The 14531-nt window shown below is 39.4% G+C and overlaps 1 protein-coding gene across 1 annotated transcript in view; it reads left to right on the top strand.

Moving 5' to 3' along the window:
- TNS3 (tensin 3) overlaps positions 1–14531 on the top strand; it is a gene marked incomplete at its 3' end in the record, with an annotated part of 64220 nt that overhangs the window by 22984 nt on the left and 26705 nt on the right. The window contains exon 11 of the mRNA XM_009875850.1: positions 1836–1940. Within this exon, the coding sequence (XP_009874152.1) occupies positions 1836–1940 (105 nt within the window). The remainder of the gene's footprint in view (positions 1–1835; positions 1941–14531) is intronic.

The raw sequence follows: 14531 nt of genomic DNA on the forward strand, positions 1-14531 counted from the left end.
ACATTTCTGGATAGTAAATACTTGAAGAGAGGCAAGCTGACATGTCTGAAAAACAATCATATTTTTTTCAAATCTCCTTTTTTTAGATGGCAAATCAGAAGTGTGTTTTTTAGCAGACTTCAAGCTGTTGGAAAGTAAGGTTCTAAGTAATAGGAAATTTTTATTCAGTTGCTACCTGAGTGATTAACTGGCTGGGAAGAAGAGTTCACCTATTTATTTACAATTTCTGCAAAATGACCATTCGACATCTGAAAATATTATAAAATCATAGAATAACTGCAGAGTATTCCTAGTCCATCCTCCTGCTGAGAGCAGGGTCATATGTGAGATAGGACCAGGTTGCCGATAGTTTTGTCCAGTCAAATCTTGAAATTCTCCGCGGATGGAGACTTCACAACCTCAGTGGTTAGAGTGGGCTGTTCTAATGTCTAACTGGCCTCACGGTGGATTTATTTTTTCCCTTATATTGATTCTGAACTTCTCTGGATTAAATTTATGTCTGTTAGTTTTTGCCTTTCTGACTTGCTCCCACCTGTCTCTGTCTCCTCCATAGTCTTTGAGGGGCTGCTGTCAGGTACTACTAAAGACCATCTCATCTCCAGGCTTAAAAGGCCCTGGTCCCTTAGCTTTTCCTCACAGCCCTTCAGTCCTGACCATGATGGTTGCTCTCCCCTGAACTTGCTTCACTTTATTCACATCTTTCTTCTGCTGTGTAGCTGGAAACTGGACACAGTATTCTAGAAAATAACTGACTGTGATAGAGTTTTTAAAAAGGAATGCGCTTGCCAAGAAGCTGAGACACCTAAATATTTAGGTAACAAACCTCATAAATCTGCCTTGTAATAAATGTCATCATGGAAATTCTCCACATATGGCTATTTTCTGCCTGCATGTAAGGAGTTAGGACCAGAGCATTCTTGTCGTAATTTTAACTATCCTTATTCTGAAAGTCACAGCATGTACATAACACACTTCTGCTTTAAAACAATTTACATTAGGACTTGCTTCTCCAGACGCAGCTGAAGAGTTGATAATTTAGAATTTCTTTGTTCCCTAATCTAGATAGAGGAGCAAAGGCAGAAAGCTGATTTGATTTGTATCAGTGTCAAAGCCAAGTCCAAGGTCACGATTTCTTGATGCCTTGATACCTAAATTCCTCATGGCATACATTTAAAAGCTGAATTATCTTATGCCTCATTAGGGGCACAAAATCATGCGTTACTGCTGAAATTCCAGATATATTTGGCAGGACATACTTAAGCTCAGTCAAATACTGATGGCAAGCCTCCCAGTTTCAGGTTCTGCCAGGAAGCTGGAGAATGGATGAAATAGCATAGTTGGCAACTTGAGGGAACTGGGAGGGACACAGAGTGTCAGTTTTCAGCTCTCCATATTCATTTTTTGTGATAAGTTGCACTGCTATCAGAAAGATAATCTTTAACAAAGTCTTATTTTATACTTTCTTTAGTACCATCTCTTTATAGATAGCTGTGGTTTAATTCTGAAGAGCTATTTGTTTCATTGTGCCTGCCTACAGGGCTGGGTGGATAATCTGTGTTAGTTGTGTTTAGGGGCTGATCCATGTTATCATAGCTATATCACAATTAAGAAGCTCAAGATAAAATTCTCTGAATTAAACTTTTTTTATGAATTAAACTCTTTTTAGATGGTTTATATAACCTTTCTTTCCTAATTGCTGCTTCGTACATTTCAGAATATGGTATTGCCGTCTGGGGAGCAAACTTCTGTCAGAAGGCCACATACATATGTGTGTGTATCTCATTACAAAAATGGCTATAATAGTTTTTGATCTCGAACAGATGTTTATTTTTTAGGATGTGAACACCTTCAGAATGAGCATGGAGTGATAGTTGATTACAGTACCTCAGACCCACTAGTTCGCTGGGATTCCTATGAAAATATGAGTCCTGATGGGGAAGGTGAGTGAAAAAAACCATGAAACCAAAGCAAAACTTTTTGCAACTGTGCCAGAGCGTTTGAAAGGGAGGCGGGAGAGCTCATTTGCTCGAACCTAATGTCACTTCACTCATGTGTTACATAACTACCCTTCCCTATTTAGGTTTTGTTAATGTACTGAATTGGACTAAGACACAACTAGCTTGTACGAGTTACCTTATTATTTGTAAATTTGCTTTTTTTGTTTTGTTGTTGTTGTCATAAAGCTTCTAGTTTGAATCCTAATACAGAATTTCAATAATAAAATAATACGGTCAGTTTGTAGCCTTCAGTACTTACTGTGTTATCGGGAGTGTTGCAGGAGGTGTCTTGGTTTGTATAGTTATGGATAAACAAACAGCTAAGGATGTATTTGCATATTTCCCTTCATATTTCCGTCACCTGTTTCTGAATTGCCCTTTTATTTCTTAGATTTTTCTTCCATAATGTGCTGAAGATGAAAGCATCCAGTAGCTGCCTTTAGATTCTGACTCCAGTGTGAATGCTTTTGTGATGCTTTGCTTGAGAGAATATTGTGCTTTTAATGGATAAAGCTTTCCTGTAAGGAAATGTGTGTCTGCACACATTAGTGTACATGCAAGCCTGACATTGTTGCAAGTGAAAACATCAGAGAAGGTATTGAATGGATGCCAAAGTTCTTGTTTTTATGACTCTCCTGTTATGAAATGAGAAGTATAGCTAGGCTATGTAATTAGCCACTCTAGGCTCTGTTTCCATTGATTTTTCTAATCTGAGTTCATCATTAACCATCTAACGACTACGCTGGTGAAGGCTTTAGGGGCAGAAGCTTGACTTTTTCCACTGCGTCAGGGGTATTTCCTAATCCACAGCAGACTCCAGTCTGCAGAAAGCTAGGGGAGAACAGAGAGGGAGAAGAGAACAGTCAGTTGGAACTGTTACATGGGACAGGTAGAGCACTCTGTGGGGAATCATCAGAAGTTGTATAGTTGGATAAGACTGTGCAGTATCTTTTAGAAGGAGTAACATCGAAGACACTGGATCTTGGCTGAAGAAGATGTCTCAGTTTCTACCCAGGCTCTTTCCATATCATTTGCTTCCTTTTTTACCCCTTATCTTCTTCCCTCTCCCTTGTATATCCATAGCACTCAGAGAGCAGTGAATTGATGTGAAATATTTTTTAATTGCTAAGGTTGATTGGATAGATGGATTTCACTATCCTGTCCTCATGTGTTGTATTGTAGGTACAGAAAATTGCAAGCAAAGACAAATCTGCAGGCAGCACCCTGCTGGAAGATACAGAACTGTATGCTGCCCATGTATTGTAGAAGACTTGATCATAGATCATAAGTATGATTAGCTTGTTTTCCTGATGTTCGGAAGACATATAGTGCCACTTAATAGGCTTTTATGGGTAATTTGTGTGCGTGATATGTTTTTTGATTACCTGATAGACATGATGTGTATGATGTGTTAGCATAGATATTGTGCATAGGTTTATTATGCATCTGCAGAGAAATCACTAGAGCTGAAGCTAGAGAATATACTGTAGGAACATGGGTTCTATCCAGATACTCTTTTTCTCAAGCAAACATGTAGGAGGCAGCATGTTACCCTACGATGCTCAGCAACCAAATTGCAGGTAGAGCATTTGTCTCTGCATAGGCTGGGCAAAAGATTGAGAGGGCCTAAAGCAGATGTAGAGAGGACAGTTAGATTTTTCTCTTAAGATCGCTATTCAGCACAAATGTAAGCTTAGCCTGCTGTTTTAGGTGAACACAGTTTGCTTAGGTCTTCTGTTACGTAAGATTTATAAACACTTGGACAGCCTTCACTTATGGTTTGTCACAGTATTTCAGTAATGTGCTTTTGCATTAAAAGATGTGTTGAGTAGTAGTTTTCACCACCGGGGAGAGACCACTAACAGGAGACGCTGATATCACTACCATAAAGGGAGCAAAGTCTTAGAGTCCGAAGCCTTTAGCTAATCCTGAAGGCAGAGAATATTTTTGTACTCAGGAAAGATTAAGGCACAAGATGGCACGCATGTGAAAGTCTACATAACAGTGGTGGCATGTTTAAGATGCAGGGATGTCGCATACAGAGTGCTTGTTTCAAGTCTACTCCATGTTTAGTTAAACTATCGTTACCGGGGAACTGGTCTTCACAGTTTTACTTGTACCCGTTTTCCCACAGGAATTTCAATAGGAATAATATGAGATGTGTGACAGGTCATTCCTGTATTACAGTTATATACCTTTTTGTTCATTTCAAAAACGTATGCCCAGGAAATTCCAGATCAAGATGGCCAGAGCTTTGTGAAATGAACAGGATTTGCTTTGTAGATGGTATCTGTGGAATGGCTATTTCCAAGATGATATGTTAAAATGGAAATTTAGAAGTGAACAAAAAAGTATTTCTCTTTTGAAATCCTACACCCATTTGGCCTTGTTACCCAGAAGACAAAACATGAATGGACATGATAAAAGAAAAATGTACTCAAAATATCTTCATTTGTTGGCATGATACAGTACTGCAGACAAAAGCAATTGCCTTTCAAATGATCCTGAACCCTTTGATGGTTGTGTATATTTATGTTGAATATAGCCAGGCTTTGGACAGATTGCTGTCTGGATTTAGTTCCTTATCCCTCATTCTTAACTGTATAGGAATTTTGACAATGGGTAAACAATAAATTATTGGAACTTCTTCTCATGAATACTGTTTCTCTTAAGATCACTTGAGAAGTGTCTCTTACATATTACACTAATGGTCCTCTATAATAGCCTGAAGATTTTATTGAGTTTCTAATTCAAAGTTTGTATCAAATTTCCTCTTCCTCATATAGTACGTTAACACAGAGATTTCTGTTACGCTGATTTAAAAGCTTGCAGTCAAACATAGGATTTGGAACCACAGGAAGGTTTTCCTACTGTCATGTAGAAGTCTGAGATAGCTGCCATTGGTTTCCTTGTGGTTTTAAAGTCATGGTACTCATTGAGTTTTGTGTGTGTTTTGTGAGACAGAAGGAACTGAAATGACTTTTGCTCTTGCTGAAGACTTCTTTTTTTCCTTGCCTTAAGGCATCACATGCTATACAATAGATTTGTGTAGATTTAAGATACACTTCGCTGTCTGTCTTCCTTGTGATTACTAAGGTCATATGCATCATCTTTATGTTTAGGCAAATCTGAGGGTTGAGATTGTTCATGGTGATATTCTGGGATTAGTTGGAAGTGATGGACTAAACTAATGTGGGTTTAGTAGCTATTGTTATAATTAAAAACTAGTAAAACCAATTAGTGCTTATAATTATGGTATTTGGGGCAGGAAGAGGTGGAGTTAGGGATAAATGAGGATGAAGTATTTTGTATGGGAACAGAAAGTTGAAAGAAGCAAGTAATTCTTTCCTCTCTCCTACTCCCTGAAAAACTTTTCATATGCTTTACCCTCAGTAACATTTTGTCTCTCTCTCTCAAATACCAAATGAGAACTAGTTTTGAAAAAAGCCCTCCCACACACCAGAGAGAAGAGATAAATGGAAAAGGTTGTACTTGTCTTTTGTTCAGGGTGTTTTTTCTAAGTTTTCAGTGATAATTTTCAGGATTATTACTTGACATAGGGAGTAAGAGATACTGTTGCTGAACAGTAACACTTAACACTTCTGCTGAAAATGCAAGCCTCCTTTTGGATAGGAATCATCAGTTTGTGTGGAACACAGCATCAGATCCTGGTACAAGCCTTGGCTCTAAGATGTTATGAAAATAAAATCAGAGATATTAAAATAAAACTGTATTTCCAAAGAGCAGAAGCTCATTTTGATAGAGAAGGTGAATAACTGGAAGGTGACTGCTGCTGTTCTTTTTGCAGTATGACTGCTTTATCTCAGGTTTAAGTATCTTGAACCATGCTAAGATTATTCTAGAGATAGAATGAATCTACCGTGAACAACTGTTTTAAGACAGTGGCTGTGGAATGTGTGTGACTGGGATGATATATTGCCATTTGTGTATGCAGCATTAAGTTAATTGAGATACAGGATTTTTATTTTTCAGTTTCTTTATTTATTTTTTATTTTAATAAAGGAAACTGGTAAGCATCAAAGGTTAGAGTTGGCCATACTGTTTGTTTTAGCTTGACTGATTTCAGAGGATTGGCAACAGAAATGCTGCTGGTTCTTGTTCAGAGTTGCATTTTAAGACATTTCATTTACTTTAACAACCACTGAATCCCTTTGTACTCTTTTGTCTGTCAGCTCTACAATCTATGGAAGGAAGAGAACAGGCACATGTTAGAAACTGCTAAAAATGACTAGACAGAGACTTTCAGTAAGTCTCTACAAAGCAGGAACTCAAGTAGCTTTTTCAACAGAACCTTGCAGTTTTTTTCCTAACAAAATGGATTTGCTTGCTTAGCAGTGCTTGTTAGAAAAGAAACAACTTTGGAAGCAAAAGGATGTTTTTAATTGATGCCAAATAGGGTAGAGCTGGGTGAATCCAAATTCCTTTATCTCCAGAGTGTTGCTTTGCAAATTTTCTAGCCTTTTGTAAATGTAATCAATGCCAATTAGTCAAAAATTTCCAAATATGTATAAACTGTTTTGCTCCTGCTCTTTTCATAAAGGAAAGTATCTGAGAAGTGTCTCCAGGTAGGCAGTAACCAACATTCTGGTATGAACCAATGTCATGTGATTAGATGGGATGTTTGACTTCTATTTTTCCTCTTCAACACAAAGTAAATACCTATTCAATAGGGAGGTGCCCTCTCATGTAGTTAAACACTTGTTTTCCCAGAGGGCCCCTTCACTATTGCAAAACTCAAGGGTTGAGGCAAAACTGCTTGGCTTTGGTACCTTAACAGGAACGCAGATGCTTACCAAAGAAAACAGCAGGTTTTGATGCCCTTACTGGTGAGTGAAGCCGATGATAAATTGGTAGTGAATAAATGGTAATTCCAGCTTTTAGTCACCAGCTGGATGCAGTATTCTGTGAGACAAAGAGAGATTTGTTAGAAAGTAGGGATGAAAAGGTGTCCTGCAACAACTTCCTCTCTTTCTATTTTACTATGAAAATAGAAATTCGTATAGAAAATAGAAAACTTTGCTCTATAAAATGCTGCTAGCTTGAAACAGTATCTGAAATGCCTTTGAGTGCCTGCCTTTAATTGATTTTCTCTGAGAAAATGTGTGTCTTCTGTTTCATGAAGTTTTGTGTGTTCTTTTTTATATATATATAAAAAAATCTGGTTAGCCTTCTTAATCATGAGGCTGACAATGAGCTGGAGATAAATTAATATAAAATAGTTTCTTTTGTAGGTCAGCAATATTGAATGTAAACGTAGGATTACATGGTTTCATTTCTATTGTGTGGCAATAGGTAATTCTCTCATGGTTTTGAGTTTGGTTTGTTTTGTTGTTTTGGGGTTTTTTTGTTGGGTTCAGTGTGTTTTCGGGGGTTTTTTTGTGGGGGGAGTGGGAGAGGGCGTCAGTTGTTCACCAAAAAAAAGAGTTTTAGCTTTTTGGATAGGTCAGTTAGGAGCTGACACTTAAGTACACTCATGGGCCAGAATTTCAAAGGATAATGCTGATTCGAAGTGACTTTTTTTGGCTCATTTTTAAAGAATATCTCTTAAGATATACCGAACACAATTTTGAGAGTCTTGAGTGTTTACTTAAGTGCTAAATTCCAGAACTTGGTTTGTCAAATTCTATTTAAAAATACTTTTTTCAACTTTTACCCAAACCCGTAAGCATATTGATAAGGCAGCATATGAGGTGAGGAATTATGTCCACTTTAATCAGTGCACTGGGACACTGATTTTGCTAGGTACCATTTGTTGGTTCTGCTGAGTTTAAATGTAGCTCAAATAAAAACAAGAGAATCCAAAATGCTGAATGCCAAAGAGGTATGGTTATACCTAAGAAAAACATTGAAAATCTTATGTCTGAAAACAAGAACAGATTATAAGCATAGTTCTCTAGGCACTTACTCTAGGGCCCTAGTTTTTCTGTTAGCATCTTGCCTCTGGCTGCCTGTACTTCCCTTTCTCTTTACTATGAATTCCTTTGCCTTTAATTCTTTGTCAGCTCTTACTTACATATTCTCCTGTAGCTTCTCTGCCTTTCATTCTGTGAAGGCACACTTGCCTCCACACCCCCCCAGTATCAATGTCTGTAACAGTGCACAGCTTCTTTGAAGCACAGGTTGCACATGTCAAATACTTTCAAAGCTACTGCAGAGACAATTACTTGCTTTAAAAAAAAATGCATTTTAATGTCCTCCTGTTCATTTCTGCCCTGTCTCAGTAATAGGCAGTGTTGTTATCCTATTCACTATAGCCCATTGTCAAAAGCTTCTAGACCCAAAGACCACGGGGTGAAATTGGAGTTGTTTAATAGATGTTTATAGTAGTTTATGGTACATTCGGGTATCTTTTGCTGTTCTTTTTATAAGACTGTGCAAAAGAGATTTCTCTTCACACAGAAGTATTCAGACAGTAGAAACTCGGAGGAAGGTAACACATGACTAGCAAGCATTCTCTCTTTCCCATATATTTTACGTATTGCCCATGAACCATTATCTCGGGGATTTATCAGAAGAAGGATTACGGTTGCTTCATGGAAGCCTAAAAAACCCAAGAAATTCCAACCATGTTCATGCTGAATTCCATCTTTTATTTTGTAAGTCTTTCCAGAGATTTGCCATTTGGGGATTATCATGAATTCAATGTCATGAATCATGAGTTCATTCATTCACGTGCATTCGTTTAAGAGACAGCATGACCTCTTGCATTGTGTGCTCATGGCACCATGAATGATGATGCTCTTTGCTCACACTGGTTACTGGAGTGAACACTCACATAAAAACCATGATACACAAGGTGGATCAATGTAGGTGTGCTTGGGTGCAGGAACAGAGAGAGGACTTAATTGCTTCTCTTTTTCATCTTAGGAAGTCACAGAACAAAAAGCACCGAATCCCAATTTGTACTAAGGCATTTTCATAGAATTATAGAATCATAGAATAGTTTCAGCTGGAAGAGACCATGAAGATCATGGAGTCCAGCCATTGTCCCAGCCCTATCAACCTACTAAACTATGTCCCCCAATGCAACATCTACCTGTCTCTTAACCACCTCCCTGGGCAGCCTGTTCCAATGGCTGACAAACCTTTCAGTAGAGAAATTCTTCCTAAAATCTAACCTGAACCTCCCCTGGTGCAATTTAAACCCATTTCCTCTCGTCCTGTCTCTCTCCACTAGGGAGAATAGACCAACTCCTGCCTCTCTACAGCCTCCCTTCAGGTAGTTGTAGGAAGCAATGAGGTCTCCCCTCAATCTCCTCTTCTTTAGGCTAAACAACCCCAGATCCCTCAGCCTTTCCTCATACGACTTGTGTTCTGAGCCCTTTACCAGCTTGGTAGCCCACCTCTGTACCCTCTCCAGCACCTCAATGTCCCTCCTGTAGTGAGGAGCCCAAAACTGGATGGAGTACTCAAGGTGAGGCCTCGCCAAAGCTGAGTAGAGGGGCGTGATCTCCTCCCTACTCCTGCTGACTACACCATTCCTTATACAGGCCAGGATGCTGTTGGCCTTCTTGGCCACCTGGGCACACTGCTGGCTCACGTTCAGCCGGCCATCTATTAACACTCCCAAATCCTTCTCTGCCTGCCAGCTCTCCAGCCACTCCTCCCCAAGCCTGTAGCAGTGCTGGGGATTGTTGTGGCCAAAGTGCAAGACCCGACATTTGGCCTTATTGAATTTCATTGAGTTGGCCTTGGCCCAGTGATCCAGTCTGTCCAGATCCCTCTGGAGAGCCTCCTTACCCTCAAGCAGATCGACGCTTCCACCCAGCCTGGTGTCATCTGCAAACTTACTGAGGGTGCACTCCATCCCCTCATCCAAATCATTAATAAAGATGTTAAACAGCAGTACTGAGCCCTGGGGGACACCACTTGTGACGGATTGCCAGCTGGATTTGACTCCATTGACCACAACTCTCTGGGCCCGGCCATCCAACCAGTTTTTCCACCCAGCGAAGCATATGTCTGTCCAAGACAAGAGCAGTTAATTTCTCTAGGAGAATGCTGTGGGCCACTGTGTCGAATGCCTTACTAAAGTCAAGATAAATAACATCCACAGCCTTTCCTTTATCCAGCATAGATAGTCACCCAGTCATAGAAGGAGATCAGGTTTGTTAAACAGGACCTGCCCTTCATAAACCCATGCTGACTGGGTCTGATCACCTGGTTGTCCTGCATGTGCTGCATAATGGAACTCAGCGTGATCTGCTCCATCAGCTTCCCTGGGACTGAAGTCAAGCTGACAGGCCTATAATTTCCCAGATCATCCTTCTTTCCCTTCTTATAGATGGGTGTTATATTTGCTATCTTCCAGTTAGCTGGGACCTCTGCAGTCAGCCAGGACTGCTGATAAATGAAGGAGAGTGACCTGGTGAACGCCCCCGTCAGCTCTTTCAGAATTCTAGGATGAATCCAATCTGGCCCCATAGATTTATGGATGTCGACGTGTAGGATTTTGGTTGGTTTCTTCCAGTTAAGCTTTCAGTCGCCAATACTGCCAAACTAATTTTACTGCCAAGCAAGTAAGTTTTTACAGGGGGGAAAAAAAAAGATAATTCAATACCTATACCGTCATGAAGGTTATTTTTCCTTGTCTAATCAAACTAAGGAGGTGGGATGCCCTATTGCCTTCATAAGAGAGAGGAAGTTCAGGAAGCAGATGCAGGGAAGGAACACACACGTGCGGCAGAGGTTTGCCTTTCAGAACTCTTTATTCAACTTAGGCCGTTAAACAGGTTATAAGGTTGGGTGAAGACGTTTCTCCTGTGGTATCTGTACATGGAAGGTGATATTGATTTGGACATTAGTGTTTAAATTAACAATCGGGTTGTTCTGACTGTTCTTGGGTTTGGGTATAATTACTGCCAATTTTGCTGGTACTTTAACATCATGCACCTTGCCTTTTTTGGGTGCCTCTGTCCTCCTGGTCCTGCTTCAGGGTTTCAGCTAGCCACTACAACACTCCCTTCATAGGAAGACTAACCATCTTTCTCTCCTCATTGGCAAACATGTTCTCTTAATTAGAAAGGCCTGATGAGTTTCTGCTTACAGCTTGTACAAAGTGTTTTGTTTTGTTATGGAGGTGTTTTAGTCAGGAAGGCTTGGTGCTATGGGTGCTGGGTTTTTGAAGGGAGGTTCTTCCAGCAAATTGGGCATGCATTACTTTTGGGATTATCCTGGAACTGTCCATGTTATTGAAAGTCTGGCCTGCTGGTTAATGAAATATAGGTGTTAGTTTTTGCTATTAAATACATATAGCAGGTATGGAATAGCTGAGGAATCTTCCTGGAAAGGTTTCTGCAGCAAGCACCTTCTGCTAATAGTGGTTCTCTTTAGTGAACCACAGAAAGATTAATGTAGAGAGTTGTTTTTTTTCTCTGTTGCATGTGTTTCCAAAGTTTTGTTAATACTTGCACAACCACTTTGTATATATGCTGCTGTTTTTTTTCTTGGCTGTGGAAAAGAGCAGGATGAAAGACTAGCTCTCCTGAGTCTCGGAATTTCTGATTTCAGTGTCTCATTTTTAAGAGCTACCTGCTATATTTGACAGTCTGGACAGAATTAAGCGTACCACTCTATAAGTGTCCTTTTAGCACTATAAGTCACAGGCACTTCTGATAGTGAAACGTGGTTGAATAAATTCCTCCAAACCATGAAAAAATACGTTTTTTTTTAAAGTGACTAACAACAGAATTTTAGCTGCACCAGTAAAAGTTCAGCCTTTAGTGCAGTTAACTGCAGTATTTTGCTAGTTTTTCAGTGATGCCTGGTAGTTGCAGTGAAGCTTTGTTAAGGATAGTAAACAAGTTTACTAATCAATCCCAGAAAGCTGTCCTGAGAATCTCTACCTCTGCTCTAGCAGTTTCACTTGTTAAGTGCTTATCTATGATCTCTTCTATTTAAGACTTAATCTCTTTGCAAAGATTTGCATGAACCTTGGGGTAAACTGCTGATCAAAACGGGGAAGTTGAGAGATGTGGCAGATTTCAGGTCTGCCTGCGTAGGTCTGCCTCTTCTAGATTCTGCTTTCAGACACGGACAGTATCTGAATGCTGAGAAAGAGCAGCTAGTTCAAACTCCTTCCAGACTGAACAGAAGGAGGCAACTTCCAGTAAGCAGTGGGGAATCAATTTTATCAGAACCCAGGCCTGCTTCTTATTGTGGACATCTTCCCTCCAACTGTATAAGCAAAAGTTGCATTATTAGAGCACTCTTATCTTGTTCTCTCTATTTCTGAAGTCAGTAAATATATGTTGCCTGCTGAAAGAGCATGTCTTTTTTTCTTACTAGGCACAGGTGGGAACACTGTGGCGTAATCACAGAATTATTTAGTTTGGAAAAACCTCCATCTGTGCAGTTTTTGAGATGACCCTGAACACTGAGCTGTCTCATGTAGTACGGGTTAGACTATATCCCCAGATTCTTCATGTTTTATATTGTTTCTCTATCATATTCTGGACCTTTAAGAATGTTTCCTAATCGCTTTCCCATTTAAGAGACTTGCTAAACTTCTGAAGCTCATCTTGCATTCCTGGTGTCAAGTTACTCCTTGTGCTCCTTTTAGTAAATACACATAAAATATATTTGTAGGAAGAACTTTTGTCTAAGTTATATAGGCATTATCAGAAATTTTCCACCAAAAATACTTAATTCATTATGTTAGTGTATGCTTGTAGATCACATGTAGATCATCTTCAAATACTCTTTTTTGAGAAAGGAAAATACTATAATTATCATATAAGGCTACTGTATATTACTTATACTATTGTTCTAATGTGTGAAAATAAGCCACCAGTCTCTTGAGTCCCAGTGCAAAACCCTCTAAGTTTAATTAGTAATTTAAGAAATCAAAGAGCTCTGCTAAATGTATCTGTGCCTTAGCTTCTCTTTCCCATATATGGACTTGTTTAGAAACACCTGAAGAACAGTTCGTTGAAAGCACCATAGAGTGGTGGAGTGATATTAGTAATAATGATAATACTGTTAAATTACATGTTCCGTACTGAACAAAGAGAGTGAATTATGGCGATGATTTAGCCCTTTTAAGACCTTTTCTTTTTTTACTGTGGTTCTGTACAGTTTTCAGCAATCGTGTAGAGTCAGCAGTGTTCTGCTGCTGCTTCACATTTAATGACCTTAACTAATTTTTACTGAAGACTAACAATGCATTTACCATATGAGGAAAATCTGAGAGAGCTGCATCTGTATAGCCTGGGGAAGAGGAGGCTTAGGGGGGATTTCATCAATGCTTATAAATGTCTAACTCTTCTCAGTGGTGTCCAGTGACAGGACAAGGGGCGATGCTCACAAACTGGAAAACAGGAGGTTCAACCTAAACATAAGGAAATACTTCTTTACCTTGAGGGTAACAGAGCACTGGAACAAGTTGCCCAGAGAGGTTGTGGAGACTTTCAAAACCTGCCTGGACATGTTCCTGTGTGATCTACTCTAGGGCATCCTGCTCTGGCAGGGGCATTGGACTAGATATTCTTTAGAACTCCCTTCTCTTCCCTACCATTCTGTGATAATAAGAGAAAAGCCATGGCTCAAGGTGATTGTGCTGTTCCAGCTGTAAGGAAGAATTACTGTGATTTCTAAACCTCAGTGTTTGGAGCACACATTTGCAAATCAGTGGAGTGTTGCTGAAGATGGGCTTTGTTTTTGGAATGAATAAAAGGAAATAGTATCATGTAGCTCAGTGACTTTGTAATGCCCTTAAACTTTGGTCAGTGTTTGGTACTTGTGGCTATGTTTCTGTACCCTGGCATTTTTGTTATTCTTCTGCTGATTATCCAAGCACAAGTTAGCTCAAGCTAAGTTTATGCTTAAATTACTTTTTTTTTTTTTGTAGAAGTAGAATCAAAGTGACACAATAGTAGTCCCTGAATATGGAGTTGCAGTAATAACTGTATCGGTCTGTTCTTTGTACTTTGCATCATGGCACAAGTATTATTTTTCTTTGATCCCAGATGGGCAAAAGTGTGGCAGTATATTACAGTGGTATTCCAAGGGTGACTCTGTGTTTGCTGGCTCTGCCTGTGTTCCATGCTCTCTGGACATCAGCCAGCCTCTAGTCCAGAAGCTGTGCTTTGTGAAGCAGCTTTTTCTTACTTTAGAGTACGGGTAATAACAGTAAGTACAATTATGATCCTTTGGAATTACTGGGAAATATACATTAGCATATGCACAGCATAAAGATTCTGTAGGGTCTTGGAAGCCCTCTCCTTTGGTTCTCGAAAGATTTAAGGACCTCATGTGAGCCTTAGAGTTCTTCTTGTTAGCATTTTGTTAGCAGCAACTCCTTCAGTTGGTTTCTTTTCGCTTTTTTTTAGTGTGATACATGACTTGTTTTATTCAGCCTCCTTTATTTTTCTGTTAGAGTCAGGGACCTGAGAAACATAACAAAACAAACATCTTCCCAATCACTTAACTACTACTATTTTGTGTTGGAAAATGAATTCTTTAAAAGAGAGTACATATGTGAACTTCAACATTTGCTTGGATGTCTTGGATAAT

This window comes from Apaloderma vittatum, unplaced genomic scaffold (assembly GCF_000703405.1).
Source record: "Apaloderma vittatum isolate BGI_N311 unplaced genomic scaffold, ASM70340v1 scaffold1189, whole genome shotgun sequence".
Lineage (NCBI taxonomy): Eukaryota > Metazoa > Chordata > Aves > Trogoniformes > Trogonidae > Apaloderma > Apaloderma vittatum.